The 26,140-nt window shown below is 40.5% G+C and overlaps 1 protein-coding gene across 1 annotated transcript in view; it reads left to right on the top strand.

Annotated features, from left to right (window-relative positions):
• The window catches only part of Bsn (bassoon presynaptic cytomatrix protein), a 96,714-nt gene that overhangs the window by 28,421 nt on the left and 42,153 nt on the right, over positions 1–26,140 (top strand). Inside the window, exon 3 of the mRNA XM_027933969.2 lies at positions 19,974–19,981. Within this exon, the coding sequence (XP_027789770.2) occupies positions 19,974–19,981 (8 nt within the window). The remainder of the gene's footprint in view (positions 1–19,973; positions 19,982–26,140) is intronic.

The raw sequence follows: 26,140 nt of genomic DNA, 5'->3' as shown, positions 1-26,140 counted from the left end.
TTTTATTTTCTAATTTTGTGAATGTTTAATAAATACATTAGAGCAGTAGTACATGCTTACAATTTAGAAATAAATATTGCATAATGGGAGTTACAGGCTCAGATGTTCTTTCTGACATCTTTTTTTTTTTTAGAACTAATTTACATACCATGATTCTACTATCTGCTTCTATGGATTTACCTATTCCAGACCTTTTACATAAATCTTTCACATAAATGGAATCTCTCTCACTCTTTTTGGCTCTGCCTTCTTTCACTTTAACAAATTTTCTGAGGTTCATCCATGATATGCCATGTCTTACTACTTCATTCTTTTCTTTCTTTTTTGGTACTGGGAATTGAACCCATGGCTGCTTAACCACTGAGCCACATCCCCAGTCCTTTTTAGTATTATTATTATTAGCAGTAGTAGTAGTACAGTAGTACTGGGTATTGAACCTGGGTGTTTACCCACTGAAACACATTCCCAGCCCTTTTTATTTTTAATTTAGAGACAGGGTCTTGCTAAGTTGTTTAGGGCTTTTTCTAAACTGCTAAACCTGCTTCAAACTTGAGATTCTCCTGCCTCAGCCTCTGAGTTGCTGGGATTACAGGGGTGGACCACCATGCCAGGCTCTTTAGATTTTATACATGTCAGATCATTTTTCTTCTTCCTTTCCAGTTTGTATGTCTTTTATTTATTTTTCTTGCCTAATTGCTCTGATTAGGATTTTTAGAACCATGCTAAATAGAAGTAGTAAAATATCCTTGGGTATCCTTGTCTTCTGACCTTAGAGAGAAATCTTTTAGTCTTTCGCTTTTTTAAAAAAATATATTTTTTAATAGTAGAGGACACAATTCCTTTATATTATTTATTTATTATTTTTATGTGGTGCTGAGGATCTAACCCAGTGCCTCACACATGCTAGGCAAGTACTGTACCACTGAGCTACAACCCAGCCCCAGTCTTTCACTTTTGAGTATGGTGTTAATGCTCATTATGTTGAGGAAGTTCCCTTCGATTCCTAGTTTATTGGAAAAAATGATTTCTTGGTCATGAAAGAGTATTGAATTTTGTCAAATGTTTTCAGCATCAATTGAGACGAGCCTGTGGTTTTTTCCCACTTCATTTTATTAATATAGTATATTACATTTATTTTGGATATTCAATTTTTTTGTATCCCATGAATAAATCCCAGTTAGTTGTGATGTTTAATACCTTTAACATGCTGAATAATTCAGTTTGTTAATATATGTATTGTGTGTATGTGGTTTTTGGGTTTTTTTTACAATGCTAGGGATTGAACCCAGAGTCTCATGTATGCTAGGCAAATGTGTACTACTGAGCTATACCCCTAGCCCCTAGACGTTCATCTTTTGAAAATAGATATTTACATCTAGAAATGTCTCTCCAAGTACTGATTTTCCTGTATACTATGTTTTGGTATACAGTATTTTCATTTTCATTCCCTCAAAGTATTTTAAAAATTTCCTAGAAATATCTTCTCAGACCCATCTTTTTGGTTTGTGTGTGTGGGGGGGTGGAGGTACTAGGGATTGAACCCAAGGATGCTGTACCAGTGAACCATATCTCCAGCCGCCCCCCTTTTTTTAAATTTGGGGACAGGGTCTCACTACTCTTGCTGAAGGTAGCCTCGAACTCACAATCCTCCTGCCTCAGGCTCCCTGAGGATTACAGGCATGTGCCACCATTCCCAATGACCCATTAGTTATTTGGGAGTGTGGTTCAATTTACACTTATTTGTGAATTCCACAAACTTCTTTTATGTTACTGATTACTAATTTAATTATATTCAGATTACATTCTTTATATGACTTTAGTCCTTTTGAATTTATTGAGATTTGTTTTATGGCCTAATTTATGCTCTAAGCTAGAGAATGTTTCAAGCTCGCTTGAGCAGAATGCACATTTCTTCTGCACTGTGTTGTTGTTGGGTGGAGCATTTTATAGTTGTCTGTTAGTTCTACTTGATTTATACTGTTGTTCAAGTCTTCTATTATCAATCTTCTGCCTTGTTTTTCTATCCATTATTATAAGGTATTAAAGTCCCTAAGTATTATTGCTGAATTTTCTATTTTTCCCTTCAATTCTGTCAGTTTTGCTTTCTGTATTTTGGGGATCTGTGGTTAGGTATGTATGTTTATAAGTGTTTTATTATCTTTGTAAGAGATTGAATCTTTTTATCAATCTTTAGTAGTTTTTTTCCTAAATCTATTTCATCTGATATCAGCATAGTTAACTGTAGATATAGTTAGACATACATTTGCTATTTTTCTTTTTATTTTTTAATACCTCATATTTCTTTTCTTTTGTCTTTTCTTCCTTCCTTTTTTTTTAAAGAGAGAGAGCGAGAGTGAGAGAGAGAGAAAGAGAATATTTATTTTTTAGTTCTCTGCAGACACAACATCTTTATTTTATTTATTTTTTTAATGTGGTGCTGAGTATGGAACCCAGCGCCCCGCGCATGCCAGGCCAGCGCGCTACCGCTTGAGCCACATCCCCAGCCCCTCCTTCCTTCATTTCAATGGTGCTGAGAATCTAACTCGGAACATGGGCTTGCCAGACAAGCACTTTACCACTGAGCTATATCTCCAGCCCATGTCGCCTGCGTTTTTATTTCTCTTTTCCACCTTTACTACCTTCTTCTGTAGTAAGTGGACACTTTCTAGTGTAACATTTTAACCATTTTAACATATTAACATTTTAGCATTTTTTTAAGTCCAATTTTTTTAAGAGAGAGAGAGAGAGAGAGAGAGAGAGAGAATTTTAATATTTATTTTTTAGTTTTCGGCAGACACAATATCCTTGTTTGTATGTGGTGCTGAGGATCGAACCCGGGCCGCACGCATGCCAGGCGAGCGCGCCACCACTCGAGCCACATCCCCAGCCCCTAAAGTCCATTTTTTTTTAACCTCTATTTTATTTGCTTACATGGTGCTGGGGATGAACCCAATGCCTCACACATGCTAGGCAAGCACTCTACCACTGAGCCACAACCCTGGCCTCTTAACATATTTTTAAATTATTTGCCTACTGGTTGCTTTACAGTTTATAATATTCAGCTTAGTTTATCAGCATCTTCTTCAGATTTATGCTAACTTAATTCTAGTGAGGTATAGAAACTTTACTCCTATGTGATAACGTAGCTACATTACCACCCACGTTTTGTGGTATTATTGTTATACAAGTCTATATATGTTATAAACCAACAAAGCTTTGTAATTATTGTATAACTATAATTTCTATATAGTTATAAAGATGACTTTATATAGTATTTATAACGTTATATGTAACCTTATATGATCATTTTAAAAAGCTGAGAGAAAAAAAAAAAAGGAGAGCAAGCGTTTGTAGAGTTTGTTATATTAGGCTTATTTACCTTTTCTATTTCTCATTTTTCCCTGTAGGTTTGAGTTACCATCTAATGTCATTTTCTCATTTCAATGCACCTTTGTTACTACCTACCTCCTTAGTGCTCTTTTTGTCAAACATATTCCATTTCTATGTTATAAGTTTAACAATACAGATATAACCTATACACATTGTTTTATGCAATTGGTTTTTAAATTAAGAGAAAAAGATACTATGAAATATCCTTTCTTTTGTACTTGTCTACATATTACTTACACTTACCTGTTTTTTTTTTTTTGTTGTTGTTTTGTTTTTTATTTGTATTTGTTTTGGTTTTGGTTCTGGTACTGGGGATTGAACCAAGGGGTGTTTTACCAGTGAGCTACATCCTATTTTGAGACAGGGCCTAGCTAAGTTGCTGAGGCTGGCTTCATACTTGCCATCCTCTTGCCTCAGCCTCCTAAGTCACTTGGATTATAGGTGTGTGCCATCATGCCCAGCCATATCTTTTTTTTTAATTGAAATTATTATTGGGGCACATGCAGTTGTAAGATGTAATAGAATGATTCCTTGTATGTTTTGCACAATTTCTCCCAGTGGTAACATTTTGCAAAACTATACTATAATACTACAACTCAGACACTGACATTCATACAATCCAACAATTTAATTCAGATTTGTCTTATTTTACTTGTACTCACTTGTTAATTTTTTTTCCCTTTGTGTTGGGGGAAGATGGGTTGCTGGGGATTGATTGCTGAGCTATATTCCCAGCCCACATTGTATTTACTTGTATGCATGCTTATTAAATTGTATACAATTATACCATTTGTGTACCAACTACACAAGCAAGGTTCTGAACAGTCCCAACCACAAGGATCCCCTGTGTTGTCCTTTTTACAACTATACCCACCTACCTCTTTCCCTTCCTCCTGCTCCTTCCCTATTCCCTGGCAATCACAAATCTGTTCTCTAGTTTTAATTTTGTTTTTATTTCAAAAGTGTTATGTAAGTGCAATCATACAGTACTACTGTCACTTTTTTTTCCAGATTATTCTCATTTATATAAAATCTTATTTTAACAATTACATTTAATCATTTAAAACATCCATCCATTTTCCCAATATAACCATTCTTCCTCTAATTGGTGAACCATAGTCCCATTAAGGCAGCCAAGATGAAAAACATTCCTCTGAGTTTTAGTGAAAACTTTTTGTGAAAGTTCAGTGTCAAACTGATAACAGAAGAGAATAGAATATTTTAACACCAAAGACAGAGACAAAATTCCTAGTGGAATGAATTTAAAAAACAAATGTGTACTGAGCAAAGTGAGGACATTCCTGCTAAATCAGTGGCATTAATAAGTGATCTAGAATAGCCAAAGCAATCCTTAGCAAGAAAAGTGAAGCAGGAGGCATCACAATACCAGACCTTGAACTATACAACAGAACTATAGTGTGTCACCTTTTGAGGTTGGCTTTTTTCACTCAGAGTAATTTGCTGGAGGTTCATCCAAATTAATTTTTTTTCAGTAATTCATTCCTTTTTATTGCTGAGTGGTAGTTCACAGATGTTTATATTTACACGTTCCCTGTTGAAGGTTATCTGGAAGATTATCTGGGCTGACTCCAGTTGTGGTCTATTGCAAATAAACCTTTTATGAACATTTGTGCAAACATAATTTTTAATTTCTCTGGGTTAAATACCCAGGAGTACAATTGCTAAGTCATTTGGCAGTTGCATGCTATGCTTCTGAAGAAACTGCCAAACTGTGGCTGTGCCACTTGTACTTCTGTCAGCAATGCATGAATCCAGTGTCTCTGTATCCTTGTCAGCATTTGGTGTTGTCCTTATTTTTTGTCTTAGTTATTATTATAGGCTCATAGTGAATCACATGGGGTTTTGTTTGTTGTGTTTTGCCTGGAGGCATGCTAGCAAGCATTCTAACTAACAGCTAAACTACATCCCCAGCTCTAAATTTCTATTTCTCCTAATGACTAATGATGTTGAATATATTTTTATTTGCTTATTTTTCATGTGTAAATCCTCTTCAGTATTTCCATGTCTTTTTATCAATTTTATAATGAAAATTTTCTTCTTTTGAGTTTTGAGTGTTCTTTATGTATTCTAGGTACAAGTTCTTTATTGGATATGTGGTTTTAAAGATTTTTTCCTAGTCCATAGCTTTTTTTTTTTTCATTCACATGAGCTTTAACAGAACAAAACTTTCTTTTTCTTATTTCTTTTGTTTTTTAATATTTCTCTTTTAGTTTTAGGTGGACACAATACCTTTATTTTATTTTTATGTGGTATAGATTATCAAACCCAGTGCCTCACTCATGCCAGGCAAGCACACTACCACTTGAGCCACATCCCCAGCCCATTATTATTATTATTATTATTACTATTAGGATTGAACCCATGGGTGCTGAACCACTGAGCCACATTCCCAGCTTTTTTTAGATTTTATTTTAAAACAGGTTCTTGCTAAGTTGCTTAGGGCCTTGTTAAGTTGCTGTAGCTGGCTTTGAACTTGAGATCCTCCTATCTCATCCTCTGAAGCAGCTGGGATTACAGGTGTGCACCACCATGCCTAGCCTTCTCTCTATTTTAAAGGTCTTGCTATGTTATCTATGTCTTGAACTCCTTGGGCTCAACTAATCCTCCTGTCTTAGTCAACTGAGTAGCTAACTTGTGCCACCATACCTGGCTAGGCAAAACTTTTATGAGATCCAGTTTATTAGTTTTTCCTGTAATGGATCATGCATTTAGTATCAAGTCTAAGAAATCTTTGCCTAGCCCAAGAGCCTGAATATTTTCCTTACATTTAAGTCTATTATTTATTGTACATTAATTTTTATATAAGGTATGAGGCTTAGGTCAATTTTTTTTTTTTTTAATATAGTCACCGGGGCTGAGGATTTAGCTCATCACAGAGTGTTTGCCTAGCATATGCAAGGCCCTGGTTTCACTCCCCAGTGCTGCAAATAAATAAATAATACACATACACACATAGAGTCATTCAATTACTTCAGCATCATTTGTTGAAAAGACTATTCTTCCCCCAGTGAATTGGTTTTGAACCTTTGTAAAAATCATTTGGGTCCCCTGGGTTCAATCCTGGTACCAAGAAAAAAATAATAATAATAAGTTTGGTGGATCTATTTCTCAATCTTCTGTTGATTTATATGTCCATCCTTTTACCAGTACTACACTGTCTTTCTTACTATAGCTATACAGCAAGCATTAAAGTGGTTAGAAGTCCTCTGACTTTATTCTTTAATTTCCATATTCTAGGATCCATGTCTTTCCATATAAATTTTAGAATAAATTTGTCTATGTCTGGGATTTTGACAGGAATTGTATTTAACCTATAGATCCATCTGGGGAAAATTGATATCTCTTTTATATTGAGTATTCAGTTCATGAACATGGTATGCCTTTCCATTTATTTAGGTTTCTTTTTATTTCTTTCATTGGCATTCTATAATTTTCAGAATACAGATCCTATAAATGTATTTAAAAAGTATATTCCTAAGTATTTAATGTTCTTTAGCATGACTAAGTTTTGTGTTATTGCTTTAAGTTCTTCATGTTCATTGTTAGTTTATAAAAGTATAATAGATTTTTGTGTGTTTATTTTCTGTACTATAACCTTGTTTAACTCACTCAATAGTTCTATTTTTTTTTTTTAATTCTTCGGAATTTTCTAAATAAAACAATAATGTCATCTGCAAATATATATAGTTTTACTTTTAATCTGTATGGCTTTTATTTCTTTTACTTACTTTATTACAGTATCTAGAACTTCTGGTACTATGCTGAATAAGAGTGGTGAGAGTACATCTTTGTTTTGTACTTGATTTTATAAGAAAAGTATCCACTCTTTCACCATTAAGTATGATGGGTGGGTTGGGGTTGTGGTTCAGTGGTAAAGCACTTGCCTAGCACATGTGAGGCACTAGATTTGATCCTCAGCACCATATTAAAAAATAAACAAATAAAGTGGAAAAAAAGTATGATGGGAGACAGAGGTTTGTTTTTGATATATCTTCTTAATTATGTTGAAATAATTTCCTTTTATTCCTACTTGTTGAGACTTTTTATTATGAATAATTGTTGGCTTTTGTCAAATGCTTTTTTTGTGTCAATGGATAAAATCATATGACTTTTTTTTTAAGAGAGAGTGAGAGACAGAGAGAGTGAGAGAGAGAATTTTTTAATATTTATTTTTTAGTTTTCGGCAGGCACAACATCTTTGCTTGTATGTGGTGCTGAGGATTGAACCCGGGCCACACGCATGCCAGGTGAGCGCGCTACCACTTGAGCCACATCCCCTCATATGACTTCTTTATCTTGTTGATGTAGGTGTTACATTGATTGATTTTCAAATATTGAATCATTTGTTTTTTCTTTCTTTCTTTCTTTTTTTTTTTTTTTTTTTGGTGTGTATGTGTGGTACTGGGGATTGAACCTAGAGACATTCTACTGCTGAGTTTTTAAAAAATATTTATTTATTTATTTAATTTAGAGACAGTGTCTCTCTAAGTTGCTGAGGCTGGCCTTGAACTTGTGATTCTCCTGTCTCAGTCTCCTGAGTCACTAGGACACTAGGATTATAGATAAGTACTATTGCACCTGCCTTACCTTTTTTTTTTTTTTTTTGGTACCAGACATTGAACCCAGGGTGCTTAATCACTGAGGAACATTCCCAGCCCTTTTTTAAAAAAGTGTCTTATTTTGAGACACGGTCTCAGTAAGCTGCTTGGGACTTCACTAAGTTCACTAAAACTGACTGCACTTGCTAGTTGCTGGGATTACAGGTGTGTGCCACCATGCCTGTCTTGCTTTCATTTTTGAAAGGTAGTTTTTGCTGGATTAAGTTTCTTGGATGACAGTTGAAATTCTTAAATATTCAGATTAATGCTCGTCAAATTTGGTAACTTTTCAGCTATTATTTCTTTGAATTATTTTTATCTCCTTTATTCCCTTCTTCTGATACTTCCATTATTCATATGTTGCTGAAGTTAATGGTGCCCCACACTGCCTTGAGGTTCTGTCCATTTTTTCTGATTATTTTTTTCTTTGTTTCAGATTGCTCAGTCTTACTGATAAATATTTTCTTTCTTCAGCCAGCTAAATCTACCATTGAACCCTTCTAGTGTTTTTTTTTTATTTTTATCATTATACGTTTCAACTCCAGAATTTTTCATTTGTCTTTATAATTTCTCTTTATTCATATTCTCTAACTGATGAGATATTGTAATTATAGCTTTGATTTTTTTAAGTCATGATTTTATTTTTGATTCTTAAGTCTTTTTTAATTGATTTTTTAAAAAAATAAATGACAGCAGAATGCATTACAATTCTTATTACACATATACAGCACAATTTTTCATATCTCTGATTATACATAAAGTATATTGACACCAATTCGTGTCTTCATACATGTACTTTGGATAATGATGTCCATCACATTTCACCATCCTTGCTACCCCCCTACCCCCTCTCTTTCCCTCCCACCCCTCAGTCCTATCTAGAGTTCATCTATTCCTCCCATGTTCCCCTTCCCTACCCCACTATGAATCAGCCTCCTTATATCAGAGAAAACATTTGGCATTTGTTTTTTGGGGGGATTGGCTAACTTCACTTAGCATTTTCTTCTCCGATGTCATCCATTTACCTAAAAATGCCATGATTTTATTCTCTTTCATTGCTGAGTAAATGTGTGAGGGGTAAAAATTTGCTCCCAGAATGTATGCTCTTTATTTTCTTTCTTTCTTTTTGGTACCCCAGGATTGAACCCAGGGGCACTTAACCACTGAGTCATATCCCCAGTCCTCTTTTGTATTTTATTTAGAGACAGGTTCTTGCTAAATTACTTTGGGCCTCACTATGCTGCTGAGGCTGGCTTTGAACTCACTATCCTCCTGCCTCAGTCTCCCAAGCCACTTGGATTACAGGTGTGTGCCACTGCACCGGGTATCTTTCTCTTAAATTTTGTTGAAAACTGGGAACTTTTTAGACAACATATTGTATAATTTATTATTGATTCTGTCCTCTTTCAGTGATTAACACTGTTGTTTGCTTGGTCGTTTATTCAGTGACTTAGCTAAAATGACTCTATGAAGTCTATTTCTCCTGAAGTATACAACTTCTGATGTCCCTGCTCAGTTTTTTTTTTTCCTTGTTTTATCTTTTTATCCTAGGGGCCACCCTTGGTTCAGCATAAACAACTTATTGGTCAGAGGTTGTGCTTATACCTCCTGATCAATCAGATCTTTGCCCATTAGTGTTGGATACATATGTATGGTTTAAAGTCTTGGCTATGTATACAGTCTTTCAGACTCCTGTGTGTGATTTTGCTTTCATACCTGGTTGACCCTGTATCAAGTAGCTAATTTCTCAGCCATTGTTCAGTCAGAGGTTATGCTGATATCCATTGTACCAGTGAGGCCTTCCCTTTGATTGATGGGTCATGTGTGGTCTAACTCACATCCTGCCCTGTTTGCTCCTGATTGAGTGCAACCTGTGTATGTCCCTAGACTTCCTAATCCCTGGATTGATTATTCTATATAATTTCCTTATTAAGGTATTATTTTGTTGGGGAGGGTTCACATATCTCCTCAATTCACCATTCTAGAAATCCTTCCCCAAGTTGTTTTTAAATATAGTATAAGCTTGGTTTAATGTCACACCTGTAGTTTCAGGTACTTGAAAGACTGAGACAATAAAATTGCTTGAGCCCAGGAGTTTGGGCCTCCCTGGGCATCATAGAGAGACCTCATTTTTTAAAATTAATTAATTAATTTGAGGGACCTGATATTTTTATAAAATATAAATATAGGGCTGGGGTTGTGGCTCAGTGGTAGAGTGCTTGCCTCGCACGTTTGAGACCCTGGGTTCGATACTTAGCACCACATAAAAGTAAATAAAGAAAATAAAGGTATTGTGTTCAACTGCAACTAAAAAATAAAATATTAAAAAAATATATAAATATATGCACATGTGTATACATGAATAAATATACTTTCTCAGATTTTGTTCTTCCTCATCAATTTATATTTACTCTATGAATACTCACTCCTAAGAAATTTCTTGGGTAACCTTGACTTTCTTGTTAAGAATTTTTCCAGTAGAGTAAAAAGATACCTTAAATTTGCTTCCCCATATAAATGGTGAAGGAGGTCTTCTCTGTGTGTAAGTACTGACCTGCTACTGGGGCCACATGAGAATGTGTCCTCTTGACTCTCAGAAGCAGAAGAAACTTCAGTTGGAAGCAAGCAGCAGATCAAGCAACTTGGGATTTAATGTATGAGTTGGGGGTAGAATGATGGATACCAGATTTCTATAATAATTGTGTCATTTCAGGTGGAAAATACAGAGGAAATTGGAGGCTGATCCTGAATTGGTGGCCTGAGCTCAGGCCTTGAGAATCAGGGCATGAACCTGGGCCTGGGATTGAAATATTGGCAGGATAATGGGAGAGTATTTAGAGAATGGGGCTCAGCTAATAAAGGCAGTGAAAGCAAGATTGTGGAGGATGCAGGGACTATGAGGAGGTCAGTCTGACTGTAAGGGAGAGCTGGGCATGAGGTTGAGTGGAGTGGAGAGGCCAAAGGTCTTAGAATGGCAGGCAAACATGTTTAGACTAGAGTCTAAAGGTAGTAGAGGAGCTATTGAAGATTAATAAGTTTGGGAAATTCTTCTGGCCACTGTGTGTGACATGCACGGATGAGGAGAGCCTGAAACTCTGGGAATGAGTGGAGGTTATTGTCACTGCCTAGAGTCCCATCGTAGAGCCAGTGACAGAGATGGTCTAAGACAAGAATGGCTCATAAGGAATGAGGAAAGAGTAGATGAGGTGCCACATTCAAGACCTGGTAAAATCAAGGCAAGAAACCCCAGTTCTTTTTCCTTAGCTACTGTGAAAAAGTCAGTGACCAGTGGCAGTTAACCTCTGTAGGGGAGCAGAGAACAGGTTCTCCAAGCGGACATGTAGGGAGGGCCCCAGGTTTCAGAAAAAGAAAGTATGGCCAGGAAAATTTGAGGGACAGAGGAGATGTAGTATAGTCATTAGGGCTGTCTGAAGATCACACAGGAGACCTTCTTCCTCAGGGTTTACAGGAGTCAAGAAGGTTCTTAGTTAGACTCCTAGGCATGAAGATTTCCCATGATTTGGATCTGCTTTCCTTTATAAAGATTCATGAGATGTGTAAGTGACTGAAGAAGGCCTAGAGAGATCTTACTAAGAGCCTGGCTTTTTTGAGGTTTATCTTCTGAGCATAGTACCTCCTTTACCTGGTGGCTCTATATCTTGACAAAAAGGTAAAACCAAGTCCAGCAAATAGAGCTGTGGTGACAGTATTAGAGACAGGTTTCTCTCCAGGCAATTTTCCCACTGAAGTTGCTCCAAGGTGTCTCTTTCAGAGTGAAGGCCTATTCTGAATTGCCTGGTTTACATTCAGTCTCACAATGACACCAGAACAGTTCTCCAGTTTTTTGGTTTTTGGTTTTTTAAAATAATTTTTTAATTGTTGATAGACCTTTATTTTATTTATTTATATGCGATGCTGAGAATTGAACCCTGTGCCTCACACATGCCAGGCAAGTGCGTTACCGCTGAGCCCCAGCCCCAGCCACTCTCCAGTGTTTTGTATGTATCACAAGCATGATTTTCTTCTAAAGAATTACACTTTTATTTTTCAATAGGAGGTAGTTATCAGATTTCTGGAAACTGTAGGATTTGTTTAAATGAGTCACAGCATTTGGCTAAAATAGAGAGGACTCCATCTGGTGCCTTTGCGTGGTTCCCAGTTCTGTTCTCTGTGACTGAACTATAAGGGAAGCAGGAGAACTTGATGTTCTGTGAGCTCACCATGACTGGGCCTGCCTATTGGGCACAAGCCTCTCCTGAGTAAAGATATGGGGAAGGAAATCCTGTTTCCTGAGGGCTTGAGGTCCCTGCAATTAGCTCACTGTTTGGGAGAATGGGGGCAGGGGTTAAGGACAGGAGCCAAGGGCTCCTGGTCCACTGAGCTCTGCCAGTTATTTCCTTGGTGTGCCCTTGAGTTTGCCCTTTGGATGATAGAAAGAGGAGTATCCACTAGGGTTGGTCTTCTCAGGTCCTCTTGGCCTGGTATGCTCTTATGTTCTCCTTGATGTCCATAGGGGAACAAGTAAGTCAGTCTGCCTGAACTGGCTCCCTGAGAGTAGGTAGAAATGCCGCAGGTCAGGTAATGTCATGAGAGCATGGGGAAAGGGCACAGGTTTGGGAGAGGAGAATCCTCGGTACAGATCCTAGCTTTGCCTTATGCAGGCTACTTCCTCTTTATTTTTATTTATTTATTTAAAGAGAGAGAGAGAGGGAGAATTTTTTAATATTTACTTTTTAGTTATCGGCAGACACAACATCTTTGTTTGTATGTGGTGCTGAGGATCGAACCCGGGCCATACGCATGCCAGGCAAGCGCGCTACCACTTGAGCCACATCCCCAGCCCACTACTTCCTCTTTAAATCTTTATTTCCTCATCTGGATCTCCATTGTAAAGCTGTTGTGGGGATTAATTGCAATGATGGATATAAAGTGTCTACCTTGTGCTAATAAATGACCGATTTCCTTACCCTACCCCACAGTCTGGTCTACTCTTCTACACACTCTGCCCTTTCATCAGTGACAGATTGTTCCACTGTGAGGAGTGAAAGGAGATGTGTATGAGTCAGAGACACATTGCGGAAAATGCTGATATCCCACACAGCTCCCCACAGAGCTGCCCCTGGAGCTTCATGCTCAATCAGCAGATTGGCCTGACCCACTTGGCCATACCTACCTCTCAGGGGGCAGCTGGGGCCTGGTTTTCTGCACCCATAGGCAGGATTGGGCCCCTCCATGCTGGTTCCTACAGAATAATCAGCCTGAGATCCTTAAAGGTCTCAGGTCCTACTCTGCTGCTTTCCTGTTCTGCCTAAGTCCTGGAGACACTAGTCTCTGAGCTGTCACAGGAAGTGCCTTTCCCCTGTGATTCACTCCTCTCTGCTTTCTGGTGGTGTGCTGGACAGTGTGTGGCTAGGTAGATTCTTTCTGCTGTGGGACCAGCTGATGTGGTTGTGTGCCCCTGTGAGCAGATGCCATCAGCTATGCTGGTAGTTTCCCAAATATGCAGGATGAATCATAAGAGTCACCTGGTTGCTACCCTAAGGCAATACAGGCCTGCTGGATTGTATCAGGATTACCGAATTGTGGGAAGCCATTCTCACGCGTGACTGGGTGACTCCCGGTTTGGGTCTGAGGCTTCTGGCTGTGTCGGAATTTTCCCGGTCCTCTCCTGATGAGAGAACCCGTCCGTGTGGGGGTGTGACTGACCACTGACCCCGGGGGCCCAATCACTGACCCTGACCTTGGAGTGCAGTCCCCCCTCAACCTTCATTGGATGGAATTCTCCCCTGAATTTCTTGTTCCCCAATAAAAGGCTACTCCCAGGCGTGTTCGCTCTCTCTCTCTCTCCTGCTAGCCCTGAGTAATCTTTGCTGCCCTGCTGGGCGGTTAGAGGTTGGAGCCAGAGAGGGGAGCCATCTCGGACCTGGCAATAGAAATAAGGTAACTGAGTCTGTGTGTTTTATTTCAATCTCTTCTAGCTAACTTTTATGCCAAGAACCTCATTAATGAAACCATTGCGCAGGCCGCATGGTGGACTGAATCAGTATATGACCAGAGCATGGTATAAAAAGGCCCCATGTGTGAGGAATGCTGAGTGGTCCCTATTGGGTCAGGAAGAGAATGAACAGGTTTGTTGATGGTTTAAGGGAAGCCTGCCCCATGAGTAGAGGAGGACATCTGCAGCTCATTAGAAGCATCCTCCACATTTTTCGTTTTTAGTACTAGGGATTGAACCCAGGGATGTTCTTCCATTGAGCTATATCCTCAGCCCTTTTTAAAATTTTATTTTGAGACAGGGTCTTGCTAAGTTGCTGAGACTGGCCCCAAACTTGTGATCTTCCTGTTTCAGCCTCCCATATTGCTGGGATTATAGGCATGTGAGACCGTGCCTGGATCCTTCATGTTATTCTTTTTCTAAGTACCTATCATGCTCTGACTGAATCAGACTTACCCATTTGTCTTTTTGGGTTTTGCCTGTATTCTGACCGTGAAGTGAGTTCCATGAGATGAACCTTGTTTGCCTTGCTCACTGCTAGGTTGCCAATGTCTGAAGCACATTGCAGGCTCCTGATGACAAGCTGATGACAAGCTAGATCCCTCCTGTGGACAGTTCCCTATTAGTTTCTCAGAGATTGACCATTGAGAGACTACCTGCAGAAGATGCTCCCCATTCGTCCTCACCTAACCTTCCTACTCCCCTCCAGCCTCAGAAGTGAGTTCTCATCCTCTGCCCCTACATACTCAATCTGATATATGGCAACTAAGGCTCCATAGCCTGGCCTAAGATCAAAACCTCCCATCTGAGAATCCATCAATCCTCTTCTGGGGGATGAACCCACCCCTGACCAGGAGAGGCACTCCCCTGACCACCTGGAGCTCTCTCTTCTATTTTTTTTACCCTTCCCAGGGTTCAGTAAAACTTCATACTGATGCTCCTCTGGCCACCATTATAGCCCTAACTCCTTTCCTTTCCACCTCTTGTATTTGGATTTGTATTCACTATATCCTCTATTCCAGACACACCACTCTGTTCCCTGGAACCCTAAGCTACCCTGAGTCCCCAGCACCTTCCCCAGACATTCCCTCCATCTGGTCATGCTGGAGTAGGTAATATTCCCCTCACCCCTTCTTCAACAGGGCTGCCTGGACATCCCGCCACTATTACCACTAGCCTGTTTCTCTGAACCAGGGGGCATCTGGGCCTATTTCATGAGACTGGCTCTCAGACCCTGGTCTCTCCTCTCTTGTCAGACATAGGCTATACTTCACTTCTACTACTTTCTCTCCCTTAACATTGCTAGCTAGACTTTTCATTACTTCCCACTTCCCTGAGACTTTGACATCAGAATCCCAGGCTTCCTGCCAGGGAAGGAAGGGAGGAAGGCAAGAGCTAATGTTTTCCTCAGTGCTTACTGTGTACTTGGCACCATTCTTCCTCATGCTGAGGTGGCCCTGGCCCCTCTATTGGCTCAGTCTTGGCCCTGGCACTATAGGTGTGGTGATTCTGGCCTGTTTAGTCACTTAGGGCCTTTCCCCTTCCTTTTGGGAGCAGGCCTCCTTGCCAGTTTCTTACTCGTTGCTCAGTGGCTAGTACCATGGAGAGTATGATCACATAGGCATTTACATGCTCATACATGAATGCAATACATGTGCACACTCACACTTGCAAGCACACACATGCACACAGAGGAAAGACTGCATAGTTGACAAAAAAGGAAAATGAGCCACCATCCATGTACATTTCTCTGCAATTAGGCAGGCACATGGGACAACAGACACAGTAATGCTGTAGGCTGGAAATGTGGTAGTTGGCTTTTCCTTTTAAATTTCCTTTGGTTTTGCAGTGGGTATTATTTAGAGTGGGAGGTATTTTTCCTGTTGGAATTGTAAATTTCATTTACTGTCTTGAGATGGCTGGCTTATTTTTTTTTTAATCATCTATATTGTTTTTGACAAGTGCTATAAAGAATTGCATGTAGCAGGACAACACTTTCTTAGACCCAGCCCTGTCTGGACCTTTGGTCTCACTATGTACAAGTGAGAGGAGAGAGTGAGGAACAAGAAGGGCTTCTCAACAAAGGAGGGGTCCTCTCTGCATGACGCCATGAGGAGTCTGCAAGACGCCATGAGGAGTCTGCAAGAAAGTATGGCAGATGCCTGGGCACTGGGGAATATAGCAAAGACTCATACAGGGCAAGATGCTTGAGCTAGGGTTCTAAGCAAAGGATCTTGTAAACAGAGATTAGAGCATGAGCTGATAAATGTGGGGCCAGGCAAGGAGCCTCAGGAATCCCTGTCTGCAGGCAATTCAGGAAGAGGAAACTGCCTAGACAGAGGAGCTTTGAGGGGTGCAGGTAAGCACACCAGAGTGGGGTGGTAACCCTGGGAGTGCTGTCGAAGGACATCACCCTTGCACTTCCTTGTGGGAAGATTAAGCACCTAGCTCAATGTGGTCTGTACAAGTCTTCTCATGTGTAGTTGAGGTTGTGGCTGCTGCCATAGGAAAGCCATATATATAAAGATATATGTATGTGTGTATACACACACACACACACACACATATCTTGTCAATGGACCTTTTTATTATTTTTTAATTAATTTATTTATATGCAGTGCTGAGAATCGAAATCAGTGCCTCACACATGCCAGACAAGCGTTCTATTACTGAGCCACAACTCCAGCCCAAGCCGAGCCTTTTTAAAGCATGCTTTCTGAGTGACATGTCTGAGGGCTGTCCCTTGTGTCTCTGACCCCACACTTCAGAATTCTTCTCCTGGACATTTATCTGTCAGTGGACCAGGATGCCTGGCTGGCCCCAAGTTTATTGCAGTGGGTCTTGTCTCCTATGCCCAGTGTGTTGACAACTACTATGACAGAGAACCTGATTCCCTAACCAACCAACCTCAGTCTGTTGGTCATTCAGTCCACAAACATTTACTTAGCCCTGCTCTGGGTGGGCCCTGTGCCAGATTCTTAGGACTCAGTGGTAACAGTGTGGAAGAAAGCCAGACAGTCCATTATTCTTCGGAATGGTTCTTCTTCCCTTTTCTTCTGCCGTGGTTTGCTTTGACCTTACCAGCCCTCATTCATCTCTCCTTCTGGGAGGATCACTACCTTTCCCCCTACCACAAACACATACATGTGCACATTCAAGTTCCCATTATTTTGAGTATGATAGATGGAGTTTTGTATGTGAGATCACTTGTTTGAATCCTTTAGATTTCAATAGATTTGCAATTATAAGATGTAGGTAGTGTTCTGAGAGATTTGTTCTTTTGTCATTTCTAGTGCCTAGCACTGCTGGACTCTAGACCAGTGCTGTGGGTCCTTTGTCCAACATAGCATTCTTTAGCCATTGAAACATCCCTGCCCAAGAGCTAACACAGTGCTCAGAGCTAAGTGCCCACAGGATGAGTCCATGGATGAGTTGTGGTAAGAAAGTTTTGAGGGCTGGGGTTGTGGCTCAAGCAGTAGCGCTCGCCTGGCATGCGTGGGGCGCTGGGTTCGATCCTCAGCACCACATAAAAAAAAAAAAGATGTTGTGTCTACTGAAAATTTAAAAATAAATATTAAAAAAAAATAATTCTCTCTTTCTCTCTCTCTCTCTCTCTCAAAAAAAAAGTTTTGACTCTTTCTATTTTATTCAGAGCTAAAACTGAAGACAAGCAATGATCCCCAATCACAATTTTATTTTATCATTTTTGAGTAACAGATAAGTTTTCTTTGTTCTTATATGAAAGCATGAAAAGTAAGAAGGATATTGCTAGTAACATTTTTTTATCTAGTTTAAATTTTTAAAAAGCAGCAGCTCAGGAGGCAGAGCCAAGAGGATCACAAATTCAAAGCCAGCCTCAGCAACTTAGCAAGGGCCTAAGCAACTCAGCAAGACCCTATCTCTAAATAAAATATTTTATAAGGGCTATGGATATGGCTCAGTGGTAAAGCGCCCTTGGGTTCAGTCCCCAGTACAAAAAAAAGAAAAAAAAAATTAAATCAATGGGGCTGGAGTTGTGGCTCAGCGGTAGAGCACTTGCCTAGCATGTGTGAGGCACTGGGTTTAATCCTCAGCACCACATAAAAATAAACAAAATAAAGGTATTGTGCTCAATTATAACTAAAAAAATATTTTAAAAAATTAAATCAAGGGTTGTAGTTCAGTGGTAGAGCGCTCGCCTAGCACGTGCGAGGCACTGGGTTCAATCCTCATCACCACATAAAAAATAAGTAAATAAAATAAAGGCATTGTGTCCAACTACACCTAAAAAATAAATATTTAAAAAAATAAATCATGAAACCTTGATTTCTGGATAAAGAGATTTTGCTTGCTTGTTTTTTTTTTTTTTGTGGCACTGAAGATTGAACCCAGGGGCACTCTACCATTAAGCTACTTCCCCAGCCTTTTATTTTTTTTTAATTCTTAAAAATTTTTTTTGTAGTTGTAGATGGACAACACGCCTTTATTTTATTTATTTTTATATGTGGTGCTAAGTATCAAACTCAGGGCTTCAGACATGCTAGGCAAGTGCTCTGCCACTGAGTTCCAGCCCCAGACCACCAGCCTTTTATTTTTTAAGATACGGTCTCACTAAGTTGCCTAGACTTCTCTCAAACTTGTGATCCTCCTGCCTCAGTCTCTGAAGTAGCAGGAATTACTGCATGTGCCATTGTGCCTGGCTAGATAATTTTTTTTTTATTTTGGGGGACAGGAGGGTCCCCCAAATAGACTATAGACATGGTTTTTGCTTTCTATTGACTCCCTTTGGGAATGGGTAGAGGAAGTCAAGAGGTTTCCATGCCAGGTAGAATTTTTCTGGAAGTCTCAAACAGCAGGTTCTAGAATGCTTCATACACTGGGGTATTTGTAGGTCTAGCCCAGTACCCAAAGTACAGTAGGTATTCAGCCTACTGTATTCATGTAGTATTCATGTATTAGTGATGTAGATAACTAGGTTATCTCGCTAACTGTGCTGTTGGTCCTGTCTCCCTTCCTATAACTAGAGCAAGGCTGGATGTAAAATAGGCTCTTAACCATCTTTGGGGGCTAAGAATGTGTCCTGGAAATCCTCACAGGCAGGTGGAGTTCTGAGTGTCTCTTCAACATTGGGTCTGAAGACTGGGCAGAAATTGTGAGGTTTCTGGGCCAGAGTCCAGGCTTCTGTCCTCTTGGAGGCAGGGGTAGCAGGGCTGGGACCTGGTATATCTATAATCACAAAGGCTTTCAGTTTTCTCTTGACTTATTTTTTACTTCATGTTTGCAGCAGAATTTGGAAGAGAGCTGACACACACAGCACTGTGTCCTTGATAAAGAGCTGTAGTAGTAGAATTTGCAGTAGCTAGAACCTGGGGAAAGCTGGCTCAGCTTTATGCAATTATTTCTGACTCCTGGTTAGAGTTTTCTAGTTTTAGGAGCTTATACACATATACTCACCCTGGATCAGGAAACTGGGACACTACCAAACTTAAAGCTGTGATCTTGTGAGCTCCCAGTGCAGATGTCCTCAAGCTTGGAACTGGGAGGAGAGTAGAGACTCAGTGGTTTGGGTTGGATCAGAACTCCACATTTGGGAACCATCATACACCCAGAAGACAGGACCAGGAAATGTAAGCAGAGGGCTAGCTCTGGGACCAAGGCTCCTAAGAAGGCTGTGAAAAAGCGGCTAAGAATTTACCTGATTGGCCAGGTATCCCTTCAAAAAGCTGAACTTATTAGGGTAGTCTGAAGAGATACCTGGTTGGCCTGGAGGCACTATTGAAGGGTGTCCCAGTCACTCCAGATTGGACAGGCCAGGAAGTTCCTCAAGACTCAAATGTTATGTATGCTACAGATCTTGGTGTAGGGATGCACTATAATTTGCCTAAATGTCAGCATCTTGGGTTCAGTCCTGATGATGCCTAAAAATAAAGGGTCCCTAAGATTGGAGTTCTCATTTCTTCAGGTGTCCTAGGTCAGGACTATCTGGAAAGCCTGGGAAGTGATGGCAAGAACACTTCAAGGAGTTGCTGATCTGGGTCTCAGCTCTAGATAGTGACTTTCTGGTCTGGACACCTGCCTACCTTCTCTTCTCTCCTCTTGCCCTTTTGGCCCCCAGCATGTATCCCCACCTATCCTGGCTTCCCTAGGAATCTCCTGCTAATGAGCTGTAACTCGAGTTTGATGTATAAGCAGGGGGAAAGGTATCAGGGCATTGATTGCAAAGCTCTAGCACCTTCTCTTTTACTGGGGTCTAGCTAAATAAATCAGTTCTTTTATGCATTGTAGTAAAACTCAATCTTTGTCTCATTTCCCCTGGGAATTTGTGAATAAATGGTTGAACCAGACTCTTATAAATTATGAATGGTATAAATATGACTAACTCACCTAAAAAAAGCTTTAGCAGGGTCATTTTCTACAAACCTTGCCTAATTACAAATTATTTTTCATCAGTTAATTAAAACAGTCTGTGAAACTTCTGCTTCTTTCAATTAGCAAGTGGGGATTACAACTACATTAAGTTCTAGGAACCCCACCCTCATGGGGTTCTCAATCTGGTGGGGGAAGGCAGCACTGGCCCCAATGCATACGGAAGGAGACCTTAGGGAGGCTCCACACCAGATAGCAAGTTTATAAGGCTCTGTGGAGGCATTCAGCTAGCCCTTTGGAGAACCTATAGGCATGAATGCAGGAAAGTACCTGGCTTGTCAGTGAGCTCTCAAGTCTCAGGCAGGACTTACATGCAGCAGGTATGTAGATGAAAATCAAGAGACAAGGCAGATGTGATAAGTAGGGGCCTACTGATTGAAGGCCAAATCAGCCATTAAGGAATTTGGCCACCATGGCCTTCCAGAGGTCTGGGTACCACCTGAAAAAAAAAATGTTTATGAATATGTATTTTTCCCCACTGATGTTAAGATCTTGTAAATTGGCCCATGCTTTAGAAAATTCAGAACTTGCACAGATGGAAGCCACAGAAAAACATCTTTGTTTTGGGTCGTAAAATGTCTTCTGGTTAAATATGATTAAGTAAAAGCATCTCATTGTTGAGTCTCTCTACTGAACTAACTAAAAATTATAAGAAGAACAAGAAACAGAAGAAAGAACTCCACCTTCAAAAAAACTAACAAACACCCCTAAACTGAAATATAATGAATAAAGAATGGCTTCCAAGTACAGGAAAATCAGTTCAGGATGAGGGAGGTTCCTAGGCAGGGAAATTTGGTTTTATGGAACCAGGGCAAAGAGCTCGGAGTCCAGAGGCCAAAACAATAACCTCATCTTGGACTGGTTAGCAAAGCAAACGTACCTGGTAAATCTTAGAGAGCATCTCTGAATTCTATGTAATGCCAAAGAGTAACTGGGGCTATGAAGTTGCCTAAGGAATTGTGCAGAATTTGGCAGATGGGGAGGGGCAGATCATGGGTTGCCTGCAGTCAGGACAATGGAGAGACAAAGGAAATTCAAATATATTTAATTGGTATCCCTGGAGAAGAGAATAAAATAAGTGGAACACAGAAAGATTCAAAGATACAATAGAAGAAAACTGCATCTGCTGAAATAAAAGAATACATAAGTCTTTAGTCTGAAAGGCCATACTGAATTTTAGGAAAAATAGAGTACTCAATGCAAAAACATATCTTGATGTGCCAGACATAATGGTGTATGCCTGTAATCTCAGCTACTTGGGAGACTGAGGCAGGAGAATCACAATTTTAAGTTCTGTCTAGGCAAGTTGGCAACACCCTGTCTTAAAAGAGTATGTGTGGGGGGCTGTGAATGCAGCTGCCTTTAGTTCCCAGACTGTAAAACAAAACATAAGAAAATCCACATATCTTGTTGAAGTTACCAGACTTCAAAAAGAGTTCTATTGCATCCAGAGGGGAAAAGTTAATATATCTATAAAGGGAGAAAAAACAGGCTGGCCTGGAGTGCTCTTGACTAGAATGACCAGTGATAGAAAAAAGGAATGGACATATTTGCAGAGTTCTCAGGGAAAGATTGTAAACTCATAATTTTATATTCAACCAAACTGTTCAAGTTTAAAGGTCTCACGAAGAAATGTTCAGACATTCAAGTACTCATATTGTATGGTTCCTATGAGTTCTTTCTAAATGAATAAATGAATGAATAAATAAAAAAGACTTCTAGATATAAACTCCACAAGACATAAATGGTAATGATAACCGTAAAACAAAGTACTTAGGCTAAGAGGATTGTATCCACCACTCACTCACCTCTAGGTAAGTCATCTTTCATACAAGGCCCATCACAGGCACCATAGAACAAGAGACATTCAGTCTTCTAAGTTATACTGAGCTCCTGGCATTTGATGCTTCAGCTTTCTTATGCCCACATCCAGCTTTTATGACTCTGGGAAAGCCATGGGATATAAGTGAAAAGGGGATTGAGGGAAGGGCAAAGGTAAATACTACATGAACCACCACTGTATAGCCTTGGATCTCTTTCTAGAGGAGGATGAGCTTGGTCTGAGATGGGCTTGCCTAATTCTGAATGAGACACTCTAATAAGCTGGATGGAGATCATTTGAGGTAGGCCTAAAGGTTTGGTTTTATTCTACATCACAATGACAAGTCCATGGCCTTTGGGCTTAACTGAAGGCAAAGATCTTTCTCATTGATCCTTCCCAAACCTAGTCCTCCAGGATGTTACTACCAATTAATTGGAGTTAGTGGAAAGTTTCCCATCCTTGCTCTGGATTCTGGAGACTGGCTGGCCCTGAAGGAAACCAAAGCCAAATCAGATTATCCTGAGGGATATTCTCAACCTAATAAACCCACTAAGGTCTCAAGGCTGGGGGATGAAGTTCCCAAGGCTTGCTCTTACGGCAGCTTCATCTGTCCTATGTTTGGTGGCAGCAATACTTGTTCCTATTAGGCCCTCTTGCCACATTGTCCCTTGCTGATCCAACTGCTGTCCTATTCTGAACTCTTCCTCAGCAGTAGCATAGCATCCAGAGATCAGTGCTTCAACCACATTCTCACTGGCCCAAAGAGACTGGCCTGCAACCTCCTGAGGCTTGTTTGGCAACAGAAAGTTTCTGCCAGATGCTTCAGAGTAGAAAGGATGAGTGAAAGTGGTGTAGGTACCTATACAACACTAATGTTCTTTCATGTGAGTTTGTCAACCTAGGAGTGTGAGCGCTTATATGCCCAAGTGCATTTGTATACACCTGCTGAGGGAGCTGTCACCAGGCCAGCATTCTGCTTTGTCCTTACCTGTATTAAGGAGGAGCTGACTGTCTGGGTTACTCTGGGGTATTTTGGGTCTCAGAAATTTACCCTCAGAGTAGGGCTGCAAATTAAAGGAACTGGGAAGTTAGGAAAGAAAGATGTTATTAGCTTGTTAGGGAGTTCCTCTTGTAGCATGACCTCCTACTCTGCCCAGGAATCCTAGGTGTAGTATCTTCCCTCCACAGCGAACAGGTCATGAGCCTGAGTGTTATGGAGACACTCATCCCTGTGCTGTTGCCATTAAGGAGCAGATTCTTTTTGTCTCCAGGCAATCAGGAAACATGGTGAAGCCAACCCTTGATGGTATGGGGCCTCCCTGTCACTGACCTAAGTATACTGTCCATGGGGAGGGCTGGGGACAGGAGAGAATCTGATCTGGGCAACCAACAAAGACTTTAAAGACTCTTTTAAAGCTCGAGGATTGGGAATTTAAGAAGTTCCTCAGTGGTGGCCTCCAAACTAGGACATGTGTGGCAGAGGGTGGGGAGAGAGGGAACAAGGCAGAGAATATGAAAACTCCTTTTTATATTTATTTTCTAGCTCATCCTTTAAAACTTTTATATTTGGGGAGGTGTTTTATTAATAGTAGAAATGTATGTAATTAGTAGATAAATATTCATATATTGGAGATGCATGTTTTATTGACAGGGGCACACCATTGAAGAGGCACAAGGCCTCTGGCCAGAAGGCTGGGTAAAGAAATATTTTTCTTGCATAAAAACTGGAATTTTTTATGGGGCTGGGGATGTGGCTCAAGCGGTAGCGCGCTCGCCTGGCATGCGTGCGGCCCGGGTTCGATCCTCAGCACCACATACAAACAAAGATGTTGTGTCCGCTGAAAACTAAAAAATAAATATTTAAAAAAAACTCTCTCTCTCTCTCTCCTCTCTCTCTCTCTAAAAAAAAAAAAAAAAAAACTGGAATTTTTTTCTAAGTCAATTTCTGAATTTCCACATGCATTCCCAAGAGAGGAGCTTCAGAATATAGGAGCTGGATCTGACATCCATCTTTCCACAGCTTCTGTTTCTCTACCTGTGTGTGCAGGGACCACTGGGGATAGCCCCAAAGGAAAGAGTCCTCTCACAGCATCTGCCCAGCCATAATTGCCTATTACATAAAGGTCATCCATGAATTTATCAAAACCTTGTTTGAAGCTATAGGGTTCTTCCAGCTGCTCTGACTTAGAGAAACGGTTTTTATAAGTTCACTACCCACCTCCTGGTGACCAAAGACAGCTTATTAATGTGAATCATTTATCTTTGAAATGTTCAACTGGAGATGGTAGGGGGTACTCTCTAGAATGTTTCTGTGAGGAGCTCATTTCCTTCTGGACCATCCCCCAACTACCCCTTCCCCACCCTCCTAGCTCCACACTTCCCTGTTTTTCCTTCTAGTCTGCTTCAACCCTAATAGGCCCTGAAGGTAGCTACCATAGCAGATTCAACCTGCTTCCCTCTGTGGATTACAGCTCCATCCCTGCCCTTACCTGGTATCTAGAGCATCTTTTAGTTACTAGAGCTTGTGAGCCTCATGTCTTTTCCTGGGTGTTTCTGACTATTGTAGTCTAGTACTATACTGAATTATAGTCTAGTACTGTAGTCTAGTCTAGTACTATTGTAGTCCCAGTACTAGTCATGATATGGGAGGTACTGAAGATTGGTGAGAGAAGTTGACTGAATTTGCTGTGCTCCTTTTCCTGCAGCCTTCCTGTGACCAGGGTGACCCTTCCCTGGCAAACCATGGTCTCTAAGCCATTAATAACCCTAATTGTTGAAAAGAAGAAAAACTGGTAGAAATCATGGAATTTCTTTTATTTCCTTTCTCTTCCTTTCCTTTTTCAGTGTTGGAGAATTAACCCAGGGCCTCATGCATGCTGGGCAAACATTCTATCACTGAGCCACACTCCTAACCCAAAATCAGGGAATTTCTATGTCCTCTATCTTTCGTGGCCACCTTTTAAAAAAGTTTGTCTCTTTTTTTTGGCGGGGGTGCGGGTACCAGGGATTGAACTCAGGGGCACTCAACCACTGAGCCACATCCCCAGCCCTATTTTTGTATTTTTACTTAGAGACAGGGTCTCACTGAGCTGCTTAGCACCTCGCTTTTGCTGAGACTGGCTTTGAACTCCTAATCCTCCTGCCTCAGCCTTCAGAGCTTCTGGGATTACAAGGGTGTACCACCATGCCCAGCTAACAAAGTTTATCTCTTGATAAGGTATTCTCGGTTTCCTTTTTGATTTCCAGCCACTCCTTAATCTTCACTCTTCTTCCTTCTCCCCCAGTCTCCTTCTCCCTATATCTTTTCTGCTTTATGCCAGTGTCCCTTTCCCCATCCTTTTATACCATCTTTACCCAGCCCTCCCCAAGTAATAGGATTCCCTGAGGCTCCTAGAAGGAACAGTGGCCTCAAGGGGCTTCACTGCTAAATCCATGACCACCAGACTAAGTCTTTTCTAGGATGAAGCCTATAGACACCTCCCTCTCCTTTTCCCTGCTCCCTCCTTTCTTCTGCTCAGCAGCCATATTATCCTGGAGACTTTTGTGTGTGCCCCTTAAGGAGGGCCTCCTACAGGGCTTACCTCTTCCCTCTTCATGCTGTTCCTATCACCCTGGCTCACATGAGATTTGTTCCCAGTCATGACCCCTGAGATCCACCATGGTGGACATTTTGTACAGCAGGAGAGGAATCTGGCTCCTCCCCAGATGTACTGGATTGGGACCTTTATGATGTATGGCCCTCATGGATGTGTAGATTCATCATGGCTCATGACATCATTGGATGCTCTCCCTCACAGAAACTTCTCTACCTGTGGGGTTATTTTCTTTTGTCCTCCTTTCCCTGACTGCCCTGTTTCTGGAATCTCCTCTATTCCCATAAACATTGGTGCTCCCCACAGGTTTTCCTGG

The sequence above is a fragment of the Marmota flaviventris genome, chromosome 8 (genome assembly GCF_047511675.1).
Source record: "Marmota flaviventris isolate mMarFla1 chromosome 8, mMarFla1.hap1, whole genome shotgun sequence".
In the NCBI taxonomy this organism is placed as follows: domain Eukaryota; kingdom Metazoa; phylum Chordata; class Mammalia; order Rodentia; family Sciuridae; genus Marmota; species Marmota flaviventris.
Note: the sequence above shows the minus strand (reverse complement) of the source record. Positions and strands in the feature narration are given on the sequence as shown.